Source organism: Octopus bimaculoides, chromosome 17 (genome assembly GCF_001194135.2).
Source record: "Octopus bimaculoides isolate UCB-OBI-ISO-001 chromosome 17, ASM119413v2, whole genome shotgun sequence".
Classification (NCBI taxonomy): Eukaryota; Metazoa; Mollusca; class Cephalopoda; order Octopoda; family Octopodidae; genus Octopus; species Octopus bimaculoides.
Window position 1 is genome coordinate 19,929,267 of NC_068997.1, and position 12,126 is coordinate 19,941,392.

General features: G+C 34.5%; 1 protein-coding gene across 11 annotated transcripts in view; it reads left to right on the forward strand.

Annotated features, from left to right (window-relative positions):
- Positions 1 to 12,126, forward strand: part of LOC106879787 (diacylglycerol kinase beta) — a 391,710-nt gene that overhangs the window by 328,606 nt on the left and 50,978 nt on the right. For all 11 annotated transcript variants that reach the window (XM_052973954.1, XM_052973955.1, XM_052973949.1 and 8 more), the window contains one exon: positions 5,819 to 5,917. In XM_052973954.1, coding sequence (XP_052829914.1) covers positions 5,819 to 5,917 — 99 coding nt within the window. The remainder of the gene's footprint in view (positions 1 to 5,818; positions 5,918 to 12,126) is intronic.

Sequence of the window (12,126 nt, forward strand, 5' to 3'; positions counted from 1 at the left end):
TTGCCCTCACTCAAGATTGCCCTCACTCAAGATTGCCCTCACTCAAGATTGCCCTCACTCAGGTTTTAACAAGAGTAGGATATGGATCGGATAAGTTATGAGTGAGCTGAGTGCAGCATTTACATTTCACCTCTCTCACATTGCTTGACAACCAATGTTGGTTTGTCTCTGTAAATACTAAACTTGAAAAAAAAAAGAATCTTTTCAACTACAAATGCCTCAAGGCTGTGCCCCAGCATGGCCACAGACCAATGATTGAAATAAATAAAACATAAAACTAATTTTACTACATTTAACACCTAGAATGTGGAGGTAAGATAGTTATAACCTTAACAAAAAAAAACCCATCAATTACTGAAAAATTGCAATGTTTTGTACAAGATTCACAGGAAGAAATAAAGAATTATCATTTTCATTTGACCAACCACATCATTCTCATGAACTGAATCAATTTCAGAAGACTAATAGCTTTTATTATAATTCTAGGTTTTATTTTATGTATATTTATTTTGTTAATAGTGTATATTTTAGTAATGATTCAAGACCACTCAACAAGATGACTTTAGTAATTGTATGTATGAGTGTGTATCCTATCTATCTGTCTGTCTGTCTGTCTGTCTGTCTGGCTGTCTGTCTGTCTGTCTGTCTATCTATTTATCTATCTATCTATCTATCTATCTGTCTGTGTGGCTGTATGTCTGTCTCTCTCTCTATCTCTGCCTATCTGTCTATCTATCTATCTATCTATCTATCTATCTATCTATCTATCTATCTATCTATCTGTCTGTGTGGCTGCATGTCTGTCTCTCTCTCTATCTCTGTCAATCTGTCTGTCTATCTATCTATCTATCTTTTTTCTATCAAGTGCTCATATGCCCCAATATTAGATTATTTTCTTTAGTCAATACATGGTAATCTCTTACAAGCTTTAAGCTTATAAAATACTGTTATTATCATTATTTACAAAATAGTAAAATTTGGCACCATTTTTCAAAAACATCACATATATATATATATTTATATATACATACACACACACATGATGGGCTTCTTTCAGTTTCTGTCTATCAAATCCACTCACAAGGCTTTGATCAGCCCAAGGTTATAGCGGAAGACATTTGCTCAAAATTCCATGTAGTGGAAGTGAACCTGGAACTACGTGGTTGGCAAGCAAGCATCTTACCACACAGCCATGCCATTTTATAAATGAAAATAAGCTAAGAGAGATCAGTATGACCATTGGCAAATATTTGAACAACAAAGATGAATAAAAGTATATGTTAAGTATCAATCTAGATAAATTCGTAATTTATTGAAATTATCTCCACTTACAGAGAAAGTAGATTGATCGCTTTGGGGCAATTGGGTCCAACTCCAAATGAGAAAAGTAGATGAGCTTAAGATTTAAGATTTCTCCAATACATACATACATACATGTATGTATATATATATGTATACATATATATATGTTTATGTATTTATGTGTATGTATATGTGTGTGTGTGTGTGTGTGTATATATATATATTAAATAAGATGAGATAATAAAGCCATATATATATATATATATGTGTATATGCATTAAATAGAATGAGACAACAAAGCCATGGCTGTGTGGAATTTTCAGGACATTCATAAAGAGAAAGTTAGTCTTACAGCTGTTTCTGGGATATTAGGGATAGCTCTTCATCAGAGACAATGTGAGATGGTTAAATAGAGGGAAATAGTAGAGTTCAGTATAAGGAGTTATTTGGGAAAAGGATGGAAATAAGTATAAAGAGAAATAAGAGAATAAAAATTAAAATATGTGCAGGATGTTATAGTTGCAGTGCCATTATCTAAGGAAAGTGATGTGTAGAAGTGGTAGAAATGCTTCTTGTCCATGGTATGTAAATTCCGATAGGAGTTCATATTTTGTCATTACAAATGGAAAGTGTGGAGACGTAGATTCCATGTGCTGTTCATTTAAAGGGGTCTTTGTGGTGTGAATGAAATTTTGAGAATGTAGTGGTACTAAGTACCTCTCTTTCTTTCTTCTTTCCTCACCTATTCCTTTTGACCATTCTCCTCATTTTAACATACACATCTTTCTCCCCTCTCTACCTACTTAGAGTTGTAGGCAAACCTCAGAATATGAATACCTTTCAAATGGTGTAGATTATGATTATATTGGTGTTTAACACTTCAGCATTTAAACCAGCCATATCTGGCTCAAATATTCTGTGTTCTATGCTGAAACTGACCAGATTCAAACTCTCACACCTACCCTGCTATGTCATTCTAAAAATAAGTACATATATCAAAATCTCAAAGCTATGAGATAATACATGATCAATTCAAACATTGTAAATCAGGATTACATTTAACAGAATAATCTGAATACAAAAGTGTTAATGCAAAAATAAAAAACAAAAAATGGTAAATTCTCACACAAACTTACTGACACACATCACATAATTATCATTAGAGATATAAAGCAGCTGAAAAAGTTATTCAAATGTTTGATGCTTTTCGTGGATGGTTAGCAAAGTTCAAATATCAATATAGTCTGCATATCATTTAGATAACAATGGAATCAGGAAGTGCTGACATCCTCCAGACTGCATCAGAAGTTCTAGCGTAAGTGAAATGCTTCATAGAAAGAAGTAAATATACAGCAAATATAATTTTTAATGTAGTCAGATGTAGATTATTTTGGAAAAGTCTAAAACTTTTTATATTATTAGCATGCTCGTTAGTACATCAGACAAAATAGTTAGTTGCAATTTTCTAGTTCTTTACATTCTGAGTTCCAATATCACTGAGGTCACCTTTGCCGTTCATCCTTGCAGGGTTGATGAAATGAAGTACAAGTGAAGGACTGTGTTGATGTCATTGAGTTACCCCGTTTCATCTGAATTTGCTGGCCTTGTGCCAAAATTTGAAACTGTTATTTGCGTAGTCATCACAAGATCTACAATATCAGTGTGATTGGTTCCCTTAACAGTTTGTTTAAAGCAATGGTTCCCAAAGTGGGCAGTATTGCTCCCTTGTGGGGCAGTGGAAAGTTCCAAGGGGGCATTGAAAAAAAGTGGGGTGATAATGAGGTAGTGATTCATGTAAAAAGGGGTGATAATGGGGTGTCGATTCATGTAAAAGCAACAAAATAATGGATTCATTAGGTTAAGTTTTATTTGTGAAATACAGTTGCTTCGAATTTGTTTCAGAAAGAGGTCTATGTTTGCCTGTATCACAAAAAAGTACTCAGTATACTCAGTAAAGAAGTTGGTATTATAAAGGACACTCAACCATAGAAACTAAGCCGAAACTGACACTGGAACTCAACACAGCCCAGTCCCTTGCCAGATCCTGTCAAACCACCCAACCAATGCCAGCATGGAAAACAGACATTTGGTGGTGGTGGTGGTGGTGGTGGTGACAACGACATTGATGAAGATGGTGATGATGATGATGATGATGATGATGATGATGGTGATGATTGTAGAAGACCTTTAAGTTAGTTGATTGCAGCAACTGATGATAAACACCAGTGTGTTAAAGAAAAATTCTGGAAAAAATTATATTATAAAAGAAAAAAAATGTTAAATGACTGGGAAGAAGTTAATTGTGCCTAATTAGGTTTCAGAGCAAAAAAAAAAAAAAGAAAAAGAAGAAGGAAAAAAAATTGCATCTAAATATAATTAAGAAGAACTTTAGGATTGGACGAAACATTTTCAATCTGCAATAATAGCCTTGAACAAATGACACAAGAAAGGAGATTTGAAGACATTGATGCAGGAGATATCAATGATTTATTGTGAATTGATAACAAGACCCTCACCTTTTGGGACATTAAGGAGATAATGGAACTGCAGGCTTGTAGATCAGATAGCAAACAAGAGAAAAGCCTGAGTGAGGTAACGCATACTATGGAGTGAATTTCAAAGATCAGTTCAAATTTTGAACAAAGTATGAAGTTAAAAAGTTGTCAATGGTAGTGCTAAATTGTTACAGGAAAGAATCAGAGGCTTGTCAGAACAAAGCAAAGCAGCCAAATGCAGCCATAAATCTAACTGGATCAGTAAATAGTACTGTATTTATTTTAGTTTTGTAGATTTGTTTTACTTGTTGCATAAGGTGTGTATATATTTTTCATTGCTTTTTTCCAAAGATTTATGTATATATACATATATATATATATCATCATCATCATCATCATCGTTTAACGTCTGCTTTCCATGCTAGCATGGGTTGGACGATTTGACTGAGGACTGGTGAAACCGGATGGCTACACCAGGCTCCAATCTGATTTGGCAGAGTTTCTACAGCTGGATGCCCTTCCTAACGCCAACCACTCTGAGAGTGTAGTGGGTGCTTTTACCTGCCACCCGCATGAGGCCAGTCAGGTGGTACTGGCAATGGCCACACTCAAATGGTGTATTTTATGTGCCACCCACACAAGAGCCAGTCCAGGGGCACTGGCAACAATCTTGCTCGAAAGTCCATTACACATGTCATGGGCACAAGTGCCAGAAAGGCGACGCTGGGCATAGGTACCATCCCGATTTTGCTTTATATATATATATATATGAGGGGGTACCCAAAGGAAACCAGAATTTTGCAATATTATTTTATTCACTTAGTTTTTTATATGTCTACATTTTTATCGCTTCAAAGTATTCTCCATTTGAAGCAATGCATCAGCCCAGACACGTTTTCCACTGTTTGGGGCAGTGCTGGAACTCTAGCGATGTGGTACCTTTTAACGCCTGTCATTTTTTCCTTCACCTCTTCCACATCTGCAAATTCCGTAGCACCAGCTTTCATCACCAGTGATGGCCTTTAACAAGAGGTCGGGATCAACTTTTAGCTGTTCTTTCAGTTCACAACACTCATTCAATCATGACTGCTTTTGATCTTCCGTGAGCTAGCAAAGCACAAGTTTTGCTGCAACTCTATTCATTTGCAATTCTTCACTCAAAATTCATTGACAGGAGCTCCAGTACACACCAGTCATATATCAACAAGTCTGTCAATTGTTCGGTGACAATCCTCCAAGATTCGTTTGGGAGGTCAACAGCCATCCTGAATGAGGTTGGTCTTCAAGCAACAAGTGACCATTCCTAAAGCATGAAAACCACTCATAAACTTGTGTTTTGTTCATGGCAGCATCTTTGTAAGCTGTTTGAAGCATGACAACTGTTTCAGCCACCGTTTTCCCCAGCAGAAAACAGAATTTCATGGAAGCATATTGTTCCTTTAATTCAGCCATCGCAAAAATCGATGAACTGTGGAGAAGCACTGCAAAAAAAAAGATGTACCATGTGGCAGTATGACCTGACTGGACACGGCTGATGAGCAGACTGATGCCTGAGGGTGACATCAAGTGGCTTCTAGCAGTGGAAGCCTGAACTACAATGAGCTTGTCCTACACAGAACTATTTCTTTATTGCCCACAAGGGGATAAACATAGAGGGGACAAACAAGGACAGACAAAGGGATTAAGCTGATTACATCAACCCCAGTGCGTAACTGGTACTTAATTTATTGACCCTGAAAGGATGAAAGGCAGAGTCGTCCTCGGTGGAATTTGAACTTAGAACGTAACGGCAGGCGAAATGCTTAAGTTACTATCTTAAGGAATTGCTATCATATTGTATTTAACTGATTTTTTTTTTCAAAAGGGTCTCTAATTTGATGTCAATGCTCTTGATATTTGACACTTCTTTGCACATATATGCACGTGTGTGTGTGTGTGCGTGTTCATGTATTTGGTTTCCTTCCTATCTTTCTTGTTAACCTTTCTAAACCTTTTTTTTTTGTCATTTATTTTCATTTCAGTATCATGAAAAATGTGCTTCGAGTATAAAACAAGAATGTGATTTAGGAGAGTTCAGAGAGCATATTTTACCACCGACATCCATTGTTCCAGCAGTTGTGGTAAGAAGAATCATTAACATAGTTATTATTATTATTATTATTATTTTTATTATTATTATTATTATTATTATTATTATTGTTATTATTATTATTATTGTTGTTATTATTATTATTATTATTATTAAAAACAGTGAGTGACAAGATCGTTAGCACACTAGACAAAATGCTTGGTGGCACTTGGTCTGTCTTTATGATCTGAGTTCAAATTCTGCCTTTTATCCCTCTTTGGATTTGATAACATAAGTACCAGTTGGGTAGTGGGAATCAACATTACTGACTAGCCCCTTTCTCCTCAAAAACTGGACCAAAATTTGAAGCCATTATTATTCATCATCATCATATTATTATATTATTATTATTATTTTATGTTTGACTTTTGTTTTGCATTTGTACAAGTTGGCTCCAAGTCTCACCCATAGACTTCAAGAGACAACAAGTTAGAAATTCATGTAGGTGTTATGCCTAGGGTACCATATATTTGGATTTGTACATAGTGTTGTTCTAGAGAATGTTTAAGAAACCATAAGAAAATTATGTGTTTGTTTTAAAATTTGAGATCACATAGACAGTATTTTACGTAGGATATGGGCAGTTCCCATGAGCACTATCTTTTGAACTTCAGCCATTTTGGGGTTTCCTGGTATCTGAGCTAGGTAGTAATTATTATTATTATTATTATTATTGTTATTAAAGACAATGAAATGGCAGAATTACTAGCTCACTGGACAAAACGCTTAGCATTGTTTCTTCCGGTTTTATATTCTGAGTCTAAATTCCACCAAGGTTAAATAACTTTACCTCTCACCCTTTTGGCATGATAAAATAAATGCCAGTCAAATACTAGAGTCAATATAACCAAATAGTCACCTTTCCAACAAATTTCAGGCTTTGTACCTATAGTAGAAGGATTATCATTATTATTATTATTATTATTATTATTATTATTATTATTATTATTATTATTATTATAATAAATATTATTGTTGTCATTTAACTGCCTTCTTTCTATTGTGTGCTTTTACTGCACTACCAAGTATAACTTTGTGTGCCTTATGTATGTACACTGTATGAGATATGTAGCATTGCTATTTTACGTATGTTATGCATATCTGTAAGTCTTTGGGTTGTGGTTATGTGTTTGTCTACATGTGTTTTTTTATCATTCCCAAAGTACCTATTATCATAGAGATTGTTTCTGTTCTCAGGCCCCACTTTCAGGTTATTTCTCTTTCCAGACCTTAATATTCCTCCATTTCTTTTGGAGTTACATTATCATCTGTTGGGATTGATATGTTAATTAAGAAATATTTCATTTCCTGGTGGTTCTCATCAACACTATCTTGTTGAATATCCTTGATTTCTGTCTGTATATATTGGCATATCTCAGAGTATGGTTGGTTTGCCATTCTTAGAGACCTATCATTATTATTATTCTTTTTAACTCAGGTTTTGTTGGAACTCCTGGACTCTTGTATGCATTGTGGCCTTGCTGCCTGCAGCCTGCAGTACCATACTATCTGTTCTTTTCAACTATCTAATACTTTCCTGATCATTATTATTATTATTATTATTATCATTATCATTATATGATGGCGGCAGCCAAAATTCTTAACGGTATTTCGTCTGCCACTACATTCTGAGTTCAGATTCCACCGAGGTCAGTTTTGTCTTTCATCCTTTTGGGACCAATAAATTAAGCACCAGTTGAGTCCAGGGCTCAATGTAATTGACTTACCCCTCCCCTAAAATTTCAAACCTTGTGCCTAGAGTAGAAAAGATTATCATTATTATTATTATTATTAATAATAATAATTTTATTATTATTATTATTATTAGTAGTAGTAGTAGTAGTAGTATTGAAGGCTCTGAGGTGGCAGTATTGTTACTGCACCAAAATGCTTAGCAGCAGTTCTTTTGGCTTTATGTTCAAGGTCAAGGTCGACTTTGCTCTTCATCTTCTTGAGGCCAATAAAATCACTGCCAGTTGAGTACTAGATTTATGTAATCAACTATCTCTACCCTCAAAATTTCTGATCTGTCTACATTACTATTATGTATTTGTATTGATGTTCGTAATTTGATCAATGATTCTTTTTGCTGATTTTAGAGGAGTGGCGATGTACACAGACATCAAGCCACAGGTAGTCCTCAGACGTTGCATTGCTTATTTAGATTAGGAACATAACTGCATAACTGCATCATACATTTGTGTCTTATTGCCTTTTAGAGTGTGCTGAATATAGTTCATGTCAATTCTTTTGTCTTACATAATTCAAACAAATCAAATGTTATTTTTAATGTTCTTAATATCAAAATGCTCCTTTTAATGTTCCCTAATATCAAAAGACAAAACAATCTAATTCTGATAACAATGTCTGGTCTGTTAATAATAGTGGTGTTTGTTAATTTTATATACATTGCTTATGTCTTATTTCAGGTATCTGAGAATTTTACCTTGCATGGGTTGGTGTAGTAGTGACCTTATTATTGTTGTTGTTGTTGTTACTATCATAATTGCTTAGTTGCATTTCTTCCATGTTGAATATGTTCGAAGCTAAATCCCACTGAAGTCAAATCTTTTATGATTGATACAATAACGTATCAGTCAAGTACTGGGGTGGATGTAATTGACTTTTCTATCTCTTCAAAAAATTGCTAGCCAGAATTAGAAAGAATTATTATTATCATTATTGTTTGGTGGTATTTCTTCTGGCTCTATATCATTCTGAGTTCAAATCCCACCAGGTTTAACCTTACCTTACGTCCTTTCAGAATCAATAAAACAATGTACCAGTCAAATACTGGGGTTGATATAATCAACCAACTCCATTCTTCTAAAACTATTGACTTTGGTCCAAAATTTGAAACAATTATAAAGATTTAGAAATAATACATTTCTAAATCTCTCAGAGAGATTTATGCAGTAGTGATACATTGAAGTAGTTGTATGCTGTCAACTTAATGTGACAGTCCCATGAAGGGAATAATACTACTGTTGTTTAGACCTAGGAAGCTGCACCTCTTTCTGTCGGCCTTGACACATTTCCTGTGTCCTTATGTTTACAAGAGGGAGACAAGCACCTCCACACAGCTAAGCCTACAAGAGCTTGACAGGCATCTTCAACTAACAAGTCATGCTGCTCTAGACTGATGATGAGCAAAGACTCAGAAACATGTCTCTGGATGCAGGCTTAGCTGGGTGGAGGTGCTTGTCTCCCCCTTGTAAACATAAGGACACAGGAAATGTGTCAAGGCCAACAGGAAGTGGTGCAGCTTCCTAGGTCTAAACAACAGTAGTATTATTTCCTTCATGGGACTGTCACATTAAGTTGACAGCATACAACTGCTTCAATTATAAAGATATCAAGCTGCTAGAATCACTAGTGTTGGATAAAATGCTAGGTGGCATTTCTACCAACACTTCACTTCCTGAGTCCAAATCTCAACAAGGTCAACTTTACCTTTCATCCTTTCAGAGTTGATAAAATAACTGTTTCCATACATCTCCACTGATTATGAAGAGATTTCTTATGTATTTCCTAGATTTTTTTGTTTTTTGTTTTTCTGTTCCATGGTTACAAAATCTATTTTACAGACCATGAAGCCTTACAGATTTTTTTCTCTCATTTGGTTTAGACTGTGTTCTCATTTCTTAATGTCTATCATCACACACATTTTGTTTGAAAATAATGGCTACCTTAGAAAGCTATCATAACCTGTTAAAAAGTGTTCCTGTCATTTTGCACTGATAATTACACATTATTAAACTAATTAGTTGTAGAAACTGGTTCTCAGTGGTTTTACTTTTTTTTTTCTGATTTCAATTTCTATAGGAAAAGTTCTACAATAAAACCATCATTTTACTATTTAATGCTATTGAATTTGCAGCACTGAAGTCTGGTATTTTATTGATTTTCAGAGTTCTTTCCAAAGACCATATCCCAAAATTGCTTACTTCATTTATTTATTTATTTATCTATTTATTATTATTATTATTATTATTATTATTATTATTATTATTATTATTATTATAAGTACTGAAAATTTCATAATTAATATTCTAGCACAGCCCTTTAAAATTCAGAATATAGAAGAAAATCTCTCTAAGGATATACCATTTACTCAACCTATATGAACTATGTTATCAAAAGAAAGAAAGAAATTATATGAAATTAAGCTAATGACGTTAACAATCAGCCCTAGTAATTTGTTAAAAATCATTTCCATTAGCAAGTCATAATTATAATTTTTTTTTTTACTATTTCTATTTCATATGCATCATAGACATGCTTGCTTTTTGATCAGTTGAGAGAAATTATTTTACAAATATCTGCAGTTATACAAACATAAATAAAGACTATGCAATAAGCACCAATCTAAAACAAATAGCCAGCCAGCCTGCAATTAGAGCAATCAAATCTCTCTAAGAAACAATTTAGGCAGCTTCCACCTGCTTCATGTTATGTTCTGTAATATGTGCACTGCAGTCTTGTCAGCATTCATTCAACACATTTATAATATTGGCTAGAAAACTTTAAACACTTTTCTCCAGTGTTGGCACAGAATATTTTTCTGGATACTTTCAAAGTGTGGGATTTTGATATTGCTGTACCATCAGAGATGAAAGCCAAAGATTATTATGTAACACAGGCAATTGGTTAAAACATGCAGCCTGCCACACCATGCTGTAATGAAGGCGCACTTCATGTATTCTTACCAAAGAACAGATTGATTTAATATTATTAACTCTTTTTCAAATGTTTTCCTGGATATTTTTCCCACCAGCTGCATGCATAATTTCAAATTTAATTAAGATTTTGGAATTTTCTCCCCATTTTGGTTATTTGATATTTTGGAGTTGTTGACCCATTTCAAGTTTTGATGTTTTCGTTCATCCTTGCTGGCCTTGATCAAACTTTTACATTGTTCTAATGATTTCTCCTGGTCAATTAATTCATAGAGAATTTCAATTAACCTAAATATTAAATTATCTATTTCTGTAAACATATATATATATATATAAAACTAATGGGTACTCTGTCGGTTACGATGATGTGGTTTCTAGCTGATTCATAAATTAATGTGCAAGTGGCTGAGTACTCCACAGAGGCATGTACCCTTAACGTAGTTCTCAGGGAGATTGAGAATGACACAAAGTGTGACAAGGCTGACCCATTGAATTACAGGTACTACTCATTTTTACTAAGCTGATTGGACTGGAGCAATGTGAAATAAAGTATCTTGCTCAAGGACACAACACTCCACCAGGTATTGAACTTACAACCTTCCAATCATGTGCTGAATATCCTAACCACTCAGCTACGTGCCTTCACACACACACACAAACACGTGCATACACAAATAACAAAGTGCAAAGAATATTAATACTGTATATAGGGATCAGTTCCAGAAATTCTGAGCCGGAAACTACAGCCTAGAAGATGAGCCTCCTTCTGGAAGATCTGTAGAGCTTGACAAGGACATCCTGCAAACCCTTGTGGAACAAAATCCCATCATTACTGTAGAGGAACTAGCAGAGAAACTTGGATTTCGTCATTCAACCATTCATCAACACCAGTGCTAGAAGGAAAATGACAATCTTTGGTTTCAAGATGAAAGGTGTTCTTCCATCAGGATAAATCTTGGCATTCCATAGGCTGGAGCAGTTTTAATTGGAAATGATGCCCCATGTAACATATTTGCCAGACATTGCCCCATCTGATTATCATTTATTCTGCAGTCTTCAAAACCATTTGGACAGAAAAAATATGAATTCTGTAGACGAAATCAGAGGAGTACTGGTGGAGAATTTTTCATCATAGACAAGTGAGTTTTGGAAGAGGGGCCTTGCAAGTCTATCAGATAGATGGAAGAGCATTGTAGGAAATTGTAGAAATTGAAGGAGAGTACATTTTAGATTATAAAAAACTTTGTTTATCTTAATTTTGAAAAATAAAAGTATAAAAAACTGCATTATTTATGGGATGACCTAGTATATATATATAACTTAGTTATTGCACATTGGAAAATCCAGCCTTTATTTTTCTACTTAAATTGTACAAATTTGTAACTTTTAAAAGTTCTGTCTGTGCACTCTAAGAAGCTTATTCCTAAGAAAAATACAGCAGGTGTTTATTGAAGTAGCAGGCTGTTATTGACCACAGGGGTATAAGTTCAAATCTAACCTCTACATTCACCTAACCATACTT